Source organism: Aptenodytes patagonicus, chromosome 1 (assembly GCF_965638725.1).
Source record: "Aptenodytes patagonicus chromosome 1, bAptPat1.pri.cur, whole genome shotgun sequence".
Classification (NCBI taxonomy): domain Eukaryota; kingdom Metazoa; phylum Chordata; class Aves; order Sphenisciformes; family Spheniscidae; genus Aptenodytes; species Aptenodytes patagonicus.
In genome coordinates, this window is record NC_134949.1 from 79,224,400 (window position 1) to 79,237,960 (window position 13,561).

Sequence of the window (13,561 nt, forward strand, 5' to 3'; positions counted from 1 at the left end):
TATTTAAAAGACGTGTAGACGTGGCACTTAGGGACATGGTTTAGTGGGACTTGGCAGTGCCAGGTTAATGGTTGGACTTGATAATCTTAAAGGTCTTTTCCAACCTAAACGATTCTATGATTCTATATGCCATCAGAGGGTGAAATTATTTTGGAATATCTTCAAGAATTATTGCCCACGTAAACAGCCTGAAGATATTTGGGGAGTTTTGAGGCAATTTTAAAGAAATGCATCTTTCCTTTTCCAAAGCTGCAGTCATAATACCACTTAGTCTAAATATACTGTTTAAGCGGTAGCCTGGAGACAACTGTTTCCATTAGTTTCAGCTATCTATAAATCCTAAATGTGACCTTTCATTACTGACAGTACAGTTGATCAGATTAAGATGGTGCTATGGGACCCAGCTTTTCTGATGAAAAGACAATAGCCCTGAACACCGCAAAAAGAGAACAAATTTCACATTAAAAAAATAGCCCCCAAAAAGTACCCAAGCTCTTCTAAGCTGAACACAGAATTCCTCAGTTATATAAAATAACAGCTTGGATACCACGAGGGGAGCTGTAAGGATCTCGAGGCCTTCATAGCTGCTTTGTACATCACAAAGGAAGTTGGTTTTTAAGTATGAAGTCAGCAAATTAGATGCAGAGGCTTAGCGAAGTCCAACCCCTTTTTCTTCTGGTTTTACTACCTTGAAAATCAAAAATACTATCATCTCCAATGTTTGAGATCAAAGCTGAGATGAAACATTGAAATGTGAGTCCACTAAATGGCTTTCAAATGTAGGAGGACGTTTAGCAACTACAAAATTTCAGCAAGCTGTTAAGTTTATTTTGGTTTTGAATTTGGTGTGTCATTTTGTGGTTGCCCCTTAAAATATGGTCAGAAATGCTGGTAAAGTGAAGATTAAATCAGTCATGTTTTTTCCAAGTCCATCCTCAGAAATGTCAGCTCACTAAAACTGGCAAGTTACAGGAGGGTAGCTGTGATTTAGGAATCTCATTCAGAGGCAGAGGTCTTTCTGACAGACAGCTTTCTGTTAGCTTGCCTGGGGAGCTGCTGGTGGATGTGAGTTTCCAAGGCTGGAATTTGGGTTTCCTGACAGCAGAGGCAGCAGCACCCCATCCTGTAGTCAGTGACCCTATGGCTCCCAAAACACCCGAGACAAAGTTGGGAGCATGGAAATCTTGGGAGCTCCCATTCTGAGCAGGGCTCCCTTCCTGGGTCTGCAGCAGCAGCAGTCCTGCCCTCAAATCTCAGGTTGTGCCGCATCCTATGGTTTGAGTTTCCCTATCCAGTTGGTGTTGAAGTTTTCAAAAGAGAAAAAAGATCACTTCAGAGCACACTTTGGAGGGTTTTTGTCCTGCAGGAGGTTTTGAAAATTTTAGCTTTTGTTTTGAAACGATTTTTTATTCTTACATTTCTTTCAGGAGTTTCAATTAACTTTTAGAAGCCCTGTGAAAAGTGCCACATGCATTTTTATGTCATATTGACTATATTGTGCTTCATTAAAATGAGCATTTAGAGTAACCCAGCTTCCTGGAATCTGGCAAATGCTTATGGTAAATGTAGGGATCTTTGCCTGACAGTAAAACAAACGTATTCTTGAAAGGACACGGAAGTCACGTTCTTCCATGTGAAAGATGCTTATCATCAACAAACCATAGGAACTCTTCCACAGCCCCCAGTAAAAGGTCTGCCTGGCGAAAGGCAGTTAACTGCAGCCTTTCTGAGCTGCTGTACAGAAGTCCATCACTTCACAAAACAAGCTGCCCACAAGATGAAAGGAGTGTGTGACAGTAAAGGCGTGTTTATCTCAACAGGGTAATTTGACTTCATGCAATTCTAGCAGCAAGATTCGAGAAGGACCGATGTTCAGCACCCACATCCGGAGCCAGATTTGTAAGGGCTTAGTTTCCACTTAACCTCAACTTGTGGGCAACTAATGTATTTAACTCTTTTTAAAACTCTGCCCTCAAGGCATAGAGTGGTTGGGCTTCTCCTTCATGATCGGATTTATATCTTTGAAACACTTTAGTGTTTCAGACACTAGTGTGTGGAGGTTATAATGCAGCGGTATTTATTATTATTGCTGCTACAGCTGCTAGGAATTTTGGACCTGGTTCCCTGCTGTGTTTCACTGGAACTAATGCAAGACAAATTTTTAAAAAATGGAAACCGAGAACACCCTTTTCAGTCTTGTGCAGGGGTGTGTAGGACAGAGAGAACTCCTGCCTGGTGGTGCAGAAACGAAGACCTTGGCGTGGTTCACAAGCCAGCAGCTGCAGTATAGCATGGTGATCCACATTTGTCAATGAAAGCACTTAAAGTCATCAACCCAGGAATAATTCAGGAGCTGCAGATGGGCCAGAACTGGTGCTATTTGTCATGTCCTTAAAAATGCAGGGAGATCAAGTATCCCATAATAAAGATTGGCACTTGCTAACTTGCAGTGTAGATGCTTTCATGCAGAGTTTCTTTGTGATGTGTGTGTAATTCTGGGCAAAATGTTCCCTGGGCTGAGGCCCTAAGTAATGCTGTAATACAGAAATTAAGAATAGTATGTGATTCTGACACCAATAGTAATATTGATTGATTGCTATTGAATTTGCTTCCTGATAAGTCATATTGTCTTGTCTGAATGCCTCATAATTATTGATGTATTTATCTCCATAATACTTGCTGGTGGAGGTGCAGCGGCATTGCTTTCCTTTTACAGTTGGGTTAGGGGCACAGGGATGCTAAAGAGCTTGCCCAAGGTCACACAGGGCCGTTTTGGGGAACGGGGATTTGAAGCCAGCATCCAGCTATCGAGCCAGACTTCCTCTCCCGTAGATCTCAGCTCCTGCATTTGCCTGTGTGTTTTACAAAATGTTCTGTGAGGAACTCCGTGTCCAACTTGGTTGTAGGACCTGGCCAGAGCTTCTCTGATCTCCACTGGGGAGGCTTCCAGGTGGCTGCAGCTGGGGAGGGAATAGAGAGGGAGGTGGCCTCGCTGCGAGGACCGTGGGGAACTCAGGTCATAGCAGGTTTTGACTGCATCCTTTGAAAGTTACAGTAAAAAGTAGAGCCGCAACACCATTCTCTTTTTCCATAGATCTTGGGTGAGATTTTCTATGTAAGTGGAGATACAGGGAATTTAAGGGATCAATCTGAGGGGATGCTTTGTGGAGGATCTCCACAGAGCACAGTTTGCTGTGCTGGCTTATGGCTTAGAGGGCAGAGGGGAGCATGGTGGGGCAGATTTCTCTGCAAGAATGTTTCCACGTTTAACCTGCTTGTGTCCTCCTCCTACTGCTCTCCTCCGCAGTCTTGTCCAGTAGGTATTGCTGCAAGAAGAGGAGGAGGTAACCTGAGCTATTATTCTTTATTCTTCACGGGGTTTTTCTGAGTAAGCTTTAACCTCAAAGTCTCTGAGTTTACTAAGAACATTAGATGTGTCATCTGAAAAGACACAAATACTGAATGATCCGATACAGCGAAAGGAATACTAATTCCATACTGCTAATAGTAGCTGTTACATGATTCATCCTTGTGTATAATAGCAGATCCACGTTGTTTCCTGCGTGTTTTAGTCTTTGCAGTTAGCTGATTACAACCTAAACGGTTCACTAGTTTGTTTTGTGTTTTTGCAGGGCAGAAACTACTCGATACCTTAGCTGAAACCTGGGATTTTTTCTTCAGTGATGTCCTGCCCATGCTTCAGGCTATTTTCTATCCTGTGCAGGTGAAAAATTACTCTGTTACTATAGAATCTTGAAAAACTGGAAGAAGCAACTTTACTGGTTCATCAACAGATTGATGCAATCCTTAACTCTCTCTCCTTGGGCCAACCTCCCAGTGCAGCTGTTCTGTATAGTCATGTCATGCAAAGAAGTTACTTATGCAAACAGCGGTTTGAAGTGCTTGGGTGAAAAAGATGAAGGGGAACTTTGAAAACAGGAGTGGAGTGCAGGGAGGATGGTTAGTCCTTCTGTCAGCTCACACTAAAAGTCAAAAAAGGTTACGAATGGTAAACTGAAACATGCACACATTGAAGTAAGTGGAGCTGTGTTGACTTAAATATATACATTTCCTTCTCTGCGATGTGACTTCGTCTCTGAAGTATCTCCACTTTTGAAAAGGAGTTGTATTTCCAAGGTCAAATTCTATGCTACTATAAATGAACAACAATAGTCAGTGAAGTTAGACCAGTTTACATGAGCACAGAATTTGACTCCAGTAATTTTAAATCCTCAATAGGTACTTGATCTGTTTTGGATGAGGCTCACTCGTCTAACTTAGTGATGGCCACAGAGTGTTGTTTATCACTTAAGTCCCAAGGAAATCTGTACCAGATAGGTATAAGTGACCTTCTGGAATTGCTCTTAGATGTCTACAGATTTTAGTGGGAGTTTGGTGCCTAAACATATTTGGGGAAACTTTGGAAACTTTCTCCCATTTTTCCAAGTGGACTTCATGCCTAAAACGACTGACCAAATGTTGTCGATATTACCGTTTGCATCTGCAGTTAATTACAGGCATGAAATCTGAATTCAGTGGAAAAGCTGCAACTTCACACAGAATTTGATTCTGAAAGAGAAGAGCTCTAAAAACATAAAGGGCTACTTCACCCATTGACTTGTGTCTTACCAGTAGAAACTTTAAAATGATAGACATATATGGTATTAAAACCCTATTAGAACACAATGGGAGATTTTTCTAAGTGCCACATATTTTAAATCCAAGGCATTTGGGAATCTAGAGATATAGGTAGGCTCTCAACCTGGTTTTCCATGCTAACTTGACTAAATTAGAACTCACTCAGATGTTTTTGAAAATTGCACCAAATACCCCTTTACACTGTTGTGTTCCTGAGGCCTTTGAAAATAATTTAGCAATACAAGTCTCCTCACCTTTCAGATGAAAATAATTGTTTGAATTTTCAAAGGAGCCTGGAGGGGGTAAGAACCCCAAGTCCCATGTAATTTCAAATAGATCTAGGTTCCTCATGTTCTAAGGATACTTCCAAAAGCCCAGCTGGTGCTTATGTGCTCTTGTAAATTCTATTCATTAGCAACTGAAACAGATTTGGCCTTATTTCCTTCAGTACAAATAATTAACAAAGTGAAAAGGAATGGGTGGGCCGGGCCGGGCCGGGCTGGGCTAGGCTAGGCTTTTTTATTCTAAACTAAGGTAAGTCAATACCAGCTGAATACCAGCCTTTCCAGGAGGGTTAATATTTGGCTGGCAGCACTCAGAACTGTAGGCAAGAATATATGTGTACAGCCATATATACCCAAAGAAAAAGCCCTGGTGCCAGCAATGGGAACAGTTTTACAACTCCTCATCAGGTATAAAGCAAGTGGTGTTAACCTCTGCAGGCAGAGCTAGCATTGTATTCTTCAGATGAGGTTTTTTTCAGTGAGAAGTGATGCTTGAACTGCAAAAAGATGTCTTTGAAAATGCAATATGAAACTTCAGCTCTGTTTCTACCTTACAGTGAAGTCTCCTAAACTGTAGAGAAAAGGAGGATCTACAGGTGGGCTGAGTCAGGATTCCCACCATAATTTGAAGAGAGTATGCAGCCAGTACTCAAAATCTTGAGGAAATAATGGAAATTCAACCCTTTTTCAACCCTGCTTTTTTTTTCTTTTTTTTAAAACATATGATACGTTTTATTACTGTTAAAGTACAAAATATTCATATGTATTCCGTGCTCAAGTATGATCCCCCCACCCCAACCCCTCATCATCTTCATACACAGTCAGACTCAGTCATTGTCTGCAGCGTTCATTACTGACAAATCAAATTCACTGTGCAGATTTGTAGGCTGCTCTGTGTCCTTTGTTATGTTTCCTCTGCTTTTCATTCAGGTTTACCATTCTTGTAACCCCTCAGAAGTGCAGGAAGGAGTTTTGGCGGAGGACTTTGAAACTCATTTTCACACTCCTCATAATCCATCTTGTTTTGTTTCTGTTTCTAAGGGGAAGGAGCCCTCGGTTCGGCAGCTGGCTCTTCTGCACTTTAGGAATATAATTACCCTCAACATTAAATTGGAAGATGCATTATCACGTTCCAGAGCCAGAGTTCCACCTTCTATTATTCAGATGCTGTTAATACTCCAGGTAAATTTGTTACTTTTCTCAGGCTGTTTTCTTTATCTGTCTTTCTGTACTGTATTGCTGAAGTCTTCTTAAGCAGTCTCTGATTTTGCTCATTCATTGAAAACTTCTTACCCAGAATGCCAAAGCCTCTGTGCAATTAAATATGGTCCTAGTATCTAAAAGTAGAGACTGTAGAGGTTCAGATTTCATGCCTTAAGATCCAGAGGGTCTGAGAGTAAAGACTCATTTTGAAACTGTGGGCCTTGAAATATGAAGTTTTGCAAGCAGACCAGTCAGTGTATGTGGTAATAACATGACTTCCATGAAATGCTGCGTGTTGCTGCATTAGCAGTTCTGGATATGAAGCTTCACATCTGGAGTAGGCCACAAAGTGAATATGCAATTTATGGTTGAATCATGGTCCTATTTGGTCACTGGAACCACATTCTGTCAAAGCTGTTGATACAAAAAATTAAGACTAGATGGATACTGGTATTTGCCTTCAGTGTTAGATTATTTTTTTTAGTAGTAGTGAGGAGAAACAAAACGAGGAACTCCAGGCAAAAGGCAAGTTTAAGATTTTTTTTTTTGCTTAATTAAAGAAAAGCATGAGCTTGTGTTGAGGAGAAGGGGAATGAGGCAGAAGGGAGGGAGGGAGCCAGGAGTGGATTCTTAGGGGGTGAGGAAGTTGAGATTTTCCTGGCTGGTGATTTTTTTTAATAAACAAATAGATTTACAGCAAATGAAAGGATATAGTTTCTCACACTTAAAATGATTCTTTGCTTTTCCTCACTGTATGAATTAGTTCTGTGTCTGAAATTGTTTTAAAGAGCAGGATAATCTAAAGGCCAGTGATGAAAATGGAGCAAGGAGCAAGATTCTCTGTGCTGGGTCAAGAAATGGTATTTCACCCCTGCTATCGCAGTGTACGTTTGTTGGAGTGAATAACGGTGTGTTTAACCTAGTTTTCTCAGAAAAAGACACTTATGCGATAGAACTGCCTGCTTGCCCCTTGTCTCCCTTCTCCCTAACCTCCAACTTGCCAAATGCTTCTTGAAACTGCTGGCTGATTGTGGCACAGTGACAGCGATATCGGAGATACTAAGGAGTTTCATGGAAATTAGTGTCTGGAGAGAGGAGAGGAGCCTGCGGGAAAAACTGGAGCATGGGCTTAACTGCATAATGAGACATCAAAGAATTCACGTACTTGAACTGTGAACCCAGCTGTGTTAATAGACACCAGAGACTCCACATGTGAGAGTACCATCACGAAAATGTTAATCACAGGAAGGTTGTCTATCAGGCCTCATCCCTTCTTAGATGCGAGGTAAACTGTCCATTCTAAACCAGGCTTCAGCAGTGTCGCTAACAGATCTGCTAGCTTTTTTGTGGTTTCTTGTTTACAGAGTCTGTGTTGGCTATGGGCAAGATCCGAATGAATTCAGTGGTGAGCTGGAAACTGAATAACATCCTGATTTAGAAAGTTCATAGGAGGTGATGTGGAGTCATTTGTCAGGATTAGTGCTACAAGAAACAGTTTCTTTGCAAATCTGCTTTCTTCAGCAACCAGAGGTGTTAACAAGGTGGATGCCTGTTTAGGGTAAAAGGCCAAATCCATTCTCATTGCAAAGCTGTTGATGGAAATCAGTAACAAAGTGAGAGGGAGTTTGCCCCTGGGCATTTATTTCTGCATACGTTACCTATGGTTGCGTGGTAGGGTTGGTGAAAGTCCTTTCATGGCAATAGCTCTGCCAAAGTTGTGGTTTAAAATCTAGTGGAAATTACAGGAAAAGGTCAGAAGAGGATCTGGAAATAAGCTAGCATGCTTAGCAGTGTTAGTCAATAATTGGATTTCAGAGCAAAGGCTTTTTCCCAAACTCAAATGTCACTTTAAACAAAAGCAAATTTTAGACATTTAGGGCATAATAATGGAATTTCCTTGACTTAGATTAACTCAATGTGTGAATAGGGCTGGAAGAGAGAGAACAATTCAGCTGTCCAAAGAGCACATGGTGGGCTTGTGTGCATGGATTTCCCAGATTGAGAGATGATGTCTTGGTGTGGACATTGTCTAATCTCTATTTCTGTCTACCACGGATGTCTCTTCCATAACAAACTCGGTGACACTGGAGCGGACTCCCATGGCTAGAAGATGAGTCTAGTGATGTCAGCCCTGGACCAAGTGTTGAACCTGACGCTAAGTTTCCTGGTTTTTGTCCTTGACAGCCTTGTGCAGCTGTGTTACATAATTAAGGAGTAGGTCATGTTCTTCAAGACAGCAGCTGTAATGTCAGCTGAAGGTCACAGGTTGAGAAAGGCCCATGCTGACATGCACCAATCTGTCCTGTTAGACTGGATTAAAGCAGCAGAGATTTGGTAACTAATGCAGGGTGCATCTGGTATTGGTCATGTTTTAGCTTGTCATGGTGTAGGGGAAGAGCTCCATCAGTGTATCTGGAGAAGACACTTTCCTTATGGAGGGGAAGGGAAGGTTTTTAAAGAGGAAATGTAAGCTGCAGCAATCCTTGGGCTTTATTCAGGAGGTAGGTGCTGATTTGGCAAAGCTCAGTAAGCACGTTTTACCTGAGCGTGGGTTGGCTTCACTGGCTTCAGCATGTGAGCGATTTCATTGACCTCTGTGAAGTTACTGGCCTATTGCAAGTTGCACACATTCCTTGCTTGCTCAGCTGGCTGCGCTCTGGCAAGGAGAATAAAACAGCCCCTGCCAAAGACCTCCTGAATAAAAGGGCCTGAAATGAAGTTGAGGCCCTTTACTTCATTGTTTGGGTGGTTGATTTTCCTTCTTTGCATCAAATCTTTCATCCTGTCCACAGTAATCTATTTGCTGGAAGTATGCCTACCAGCCATGCATTTAGTACCCTAGCATGTGATACAGCACCCACAGCAGTCCTCTGGCACACAGTGACATGATAGAGGATATACACTGGGACAGAAGGGATCACCAACCTGACACATACCTCACAATTTGCCCAGAGAGCCAGATACCTCCATTTCTTTGCATCTAAGACAGCAAAGATTCTTTTTTTAAAGGGGGGGGGGGGGGGGGCAGGAAAATCTCATACCTTTTCTATGCAGTCCCTCTTTGAAGGAAAGAAGAACCTCCATTTCTGGGATAAAGCTGTTACAAGTATTGTAATAGCAGATTGTATATCTGAAGCTTTATTGTGAGATACCCCTCATTTAAAGGATCAGAAATTATTCCTCAGGTTGATTATTAGACTTGGGTTCTCCAATCCAGTAGACCCACTTCTGCATCTCACCAGTGCTATAGCCTGGACTAATTGCAAGCCAGTAATCTATCAGGAAAGCAGCAGTCCCCCAGAACTGGGGGAAGGAGTGATACTCCCATGCGGTTGAAGTCAGTGGGAGTTTTAGCACGGTGTGGAAGAAGGGCCTTACACCGCTTAAACTTTCTGTTGCCGGCATAGCCTGAGCCGGTTACAAAGCGCAAACCGAAATGTTAATCCTTTGTGGCCACTTATAGGCAACATAAGCTATAGTGCCTCCAGGATGCTCCTGTTTAACTTTCAGGGCCTTCAAGAGCAGAGTGATGATTGAGGGAAGTAAAAGAAGGACTAAAACTGCTTTTGAGCACAGAGGGATGCACAGGAGCTCACGTAACTACACTGAGTTGTCAGTCTTGCCTTGATGGCTTTTCTCTTTGGGTGGAATTAGGAAGCTGGAGGGAGAGGGATAAACAGAAGGAGACATTAGAAAAGAATTTTCTCCTTTATGCTCTGTGAACCAAAGAGAGCAAAACTACCACCAGAGGATAAACAATATCTGACTTATTTCCCAAAATGTGTTGTCAAAGATGACCTTTGCCACTGAAACTGGAACATGTTATCTCCAGGTATCTCTCCTGAGGTCTGAGAAGGTTGGAAGAAAAGAATTAAAGAGTGTTTATCTGCATCTTTCTATTAACATCAGGATTATTTGAGTTCACAGAATCTCTCTGGGTGATCCGAGGTATTTAAAAACCCTAGAAAAGCACAGCACAATATGTCTCGTGCTGAGGGATTAGGCCTCACTAAACATAAGCTCTGAAGAGGAAAATAAAACCTGTGGTTTCCTTTTTGGCTTCTCTGAGCTTTGTTTGAACTCCCTTGCCTGTTGTCTTTCTCTGTAAAGGAAGACAAAATAAATACATAAAACTGCCCGGTGGGACCTATTTATTATCTCTGGAAAGTTCCAAAATGTAGGTTCAGCTCCTTGCGCTTTAAAGGGGTGCAAAAGCACATTGCAAGAGCTGAAAGCATATGCAAAGAGTGCTGTTCTTCCATCTCAGCAGCCACACAGCAAACCAAAGACAGCGTAGTGGTTAAAAACAAAATACCCTTTGCTATCAGAAAACTGCAGGGTCCTGCCTGCGGAACCACAGGTTTGCTGTAACACTGCAGTGTGTGTCAACTGGCATCAATTCTTTATGGCCATAGCGTTTCGAATTTGGTGGTTGCTTTTGAGAGGTTTTCTTACCAAGTCTCTCAGACCTGAAACATAGGTTGAACAAAGTGGTGTGGGCGTGAGGTTTCAACATGCTTTTAATTTCTCTACCTTTTTCTGAATTCCTGGTTTATAAGACACAAAAAATAGAAACCCATAAATAAATGTTTTGTAGACCCTATTTAAATATAAATCACCATATCAAAAACCTGTGCTTCCCCTGGGTTGTGCATAAATGTGTTTTCTTCCTGGTGAAAGGGTGGATTCTCTGTGTGGTTTGCATCAGCCCCATAGGCACGTAAGGAGTTGGGTAAGAAATCTTACAGCCAGGATACTGCCTGACACAAAGGGAAGAGTCCTCCATTGCTTTGTATTGACGTAGGTGAAACTGAGAATCTGGCCCTCAAGATTTACACCTCAGAGTATTTTGTAGAAACAATGCTCGCTTCTAAGCAATATCCTCTGTCTTATTCTGTCTTATTTATTGCCTCTATCAGCAAGTGCAGTTTGCAGTAATTAAATAGACACAGGTTTGTTATCCTGGAATGAATTTGTATTGCCATGATTTTTAACAAGGCATAGCATTCATTTGTTGCAGGAAAAAGATCCTTTTGAAAGAAAATCTTGACCTTTTTGCTAGTGAGGAGTACTCATCATACTTGATTTTGAATTTCTTCATATAGTTTTTATTATTGTCCTCGTTTTCTGGTGCTGGGAATCATTTCTGCACGGAAGCAGCAAAATGCTAGAATTATTTCATCTACATCTTGGGGTATTTTCTCAAGCAGGTTGGGATGTACTGTGTCAGAGTATGAGACAAGAAGCTGGGAACTGACTGGAGAGTTCAAAAAAGCAGCAGCAGCAGTAGCCTGAGTGCAACACAGGGGAACCAGAAAGGTCTAAATGTACATTACAGCGGCGCTGACACTTCGGTTGGCCAATGGTGCCAGGTGGGAGTGCTAAATACACTATTTGTACTAACCAAAGTACCGCCTTCACTTGCTTGCATGTCAATCGAGAGCAACTCCCCTGCCATAGCTGGGGACCTTGGTGTAAGTGGTAAGGACGTGAGTCAGCGACAGTCAGTGGCTGTCTGTTTTCCATTTACAAGCTGTAGGCTTATAGTTAAGGAGGGAAACCACATCAGAGGCATTTTCCCTCTATAATGTTTTTAGCTCTGTTTCCACCTGGCACTTACTTCACGGCTCACTGTGAAAACTCATGTTTTCTCTAGGGGCAGAGGTAGGGGGAGCGAGCGTGGTTGCTCTTAACCATTCTGTAAGCCTGACTGATGGGGCTTTTTCAATAGTAACTTAAACGCAGCCCTCGTTTCTGCACAACGGACCTTGAAAGATCTGCGCTCATGTGGACCCTCTTTGTAACTAAGGCCAATGGAAGTCCATTGCCATATGAAAAGAACAGATTTTGTTTTGAAATCGAGTACTCTCCAAAACTAGCTCTCAACATACTTGACAACACTACGTGTTGCCATTTCTGTAACCTTATGCAGCGGAAAAACAGAAAAGCAAGATAAAATGTTGTAGTTGTTTTGCTTTGTTATATATCAACCTGTCTCATGAACACCATGGCATAGTAATTCAAATGTGCATCTTGTCCCTCCTAACAGAAAGACAGCATTCCAAGGGAAAGTGACCACAACCTTGTCCGTACCAATTAAGCACAATTGTTTTAGAAGGCAGTTTGCACTGTGCAAACTCCCTTTGGGTGTATGCTCATAGTGCATTTTAAGAGTACCTCGCATTAAGTAAAATGTCACTTCTGTGAAGGATACCAGTTAGTTAACCAAAGGTATGGCTTCAGACGGAGTTGGTCAAACGCCGCAGCAGTTGTCTAGAGCGCCCTGAGTTATGCTGTTACCGTCCATCAGGTGCTCAGCAGTTATTGCCCATTTGCTGTCTTGCACTGTAGTAGGTGAGAAGTGCTTACGTGTCCTCCTTCAAATTACCCTACACTTGCCTTGGGTGGGCGTGCATGGAGTTACGGTGTAGCTGCTGCCCACGGCACCTGTGACTACCTTAGCCCGCAATAATTTACTTGTGCAACCTAAATGTGAGTTGTTTCAGCTGAAGTCAGTTAGATACATGTTTAACCTCAACTAAAACAGGTTGTCCTTACTAAAATATATGTCTCCTGGAGTTTGCCTCCATTAATGAAACTGGCCTATTAAAACCAGTACAAGTTCATTGGTAGGCAAATCCTTAATCCTTAACAAAATAGAGTTAAATCAGTAAAATCATTCTTAACTTGAATTAGAACGTCCCTGCAGACCCTATAATTTTATCGAGTAAGAGGGAGAAGGTTTTAACTAATTGCATTAGTTCATACAAATGTCTTCTGTGCACCCATTTGGGCCAGTAGACTAAAACTGGCATAAAAGATAGCATGGAAGTTTTGAGCAGGAAATGTTCCCACGGTGCAAGAATCCTTTGAGGCAGGGTGCTTTAATACTGTAATTCATGGGTTGTCTACAGGGGGGAACATAAGAAAGTTAATCTAAGCTACCTTTTAAAGAAGATTAATTAAACCTCATTAAAACTCTGTATGGACGCTCATTCTGAGAATTAAAGGATAGGAAGGGAAGTGAGTTAAATTAATGGCACTTCAATTCTACATCAGAGGCCTAAGCACAATTTATCTAAACAGCTTTCTGTTCTTAATTTAGTGAATATAATTTCGTTTTCCTGAGTGTCCCCGGGTAGACAAAGCCACCAGGGAATCGCGGCTGTTGAATTGCCCAGGGCACTACAGGGGGGGTCCCCAAGAGGTGGCACTCACTTCTTGGCTGTTATGGCTGACCACAGACCTGAGAGCCGTCTCCAGTGCCACCGGCACTGTGGGTGGTATCTACCAGCTATGGCAGTGGTGGCACCTGGCACAAAAGGGGAGGACTGTTTGCTCTCCATGACTGAGTTGTGTCCCTGCAGGTAGCAGGGTCAGCCGATGCTGTGGTCAGGGTCGCTGGTGCAGCACCTCCTGTTCTGCCCTGCTGGGAT

The 13,561-nt window shown here is 42.3% G+C and overlaps 1 protein-coding gene across 4 annotated transcripts in view; it reads left to right on the plus strand.

The window, feature by feature from the left end:
* PRR5 (proline rich 5) overlaps window positions 1–13,561 on the plus strand; it is a 91,685-nt gene that overhangs the window by 58,519 nt on the left and 19,605 nt on the right. For all 4 annotated transcript variants that reach the window (XM_076344109.1, XM_076344128.1, XM_076344119.1 and 1 more), the window contains 2 exons: window positions 3,633–3,724; window positions 5,964–6,104. In XM_076344109.1, coding sequence (XP_076200224.1) covers window positions 3,633–3,724; window positions 5,964–6,104 — 233 coding nt within the window. The remainder of the gene's footprint in view (window positions 1–3,632; window positions 3,725–5,963; window positions 6,105–13,561) is intronic.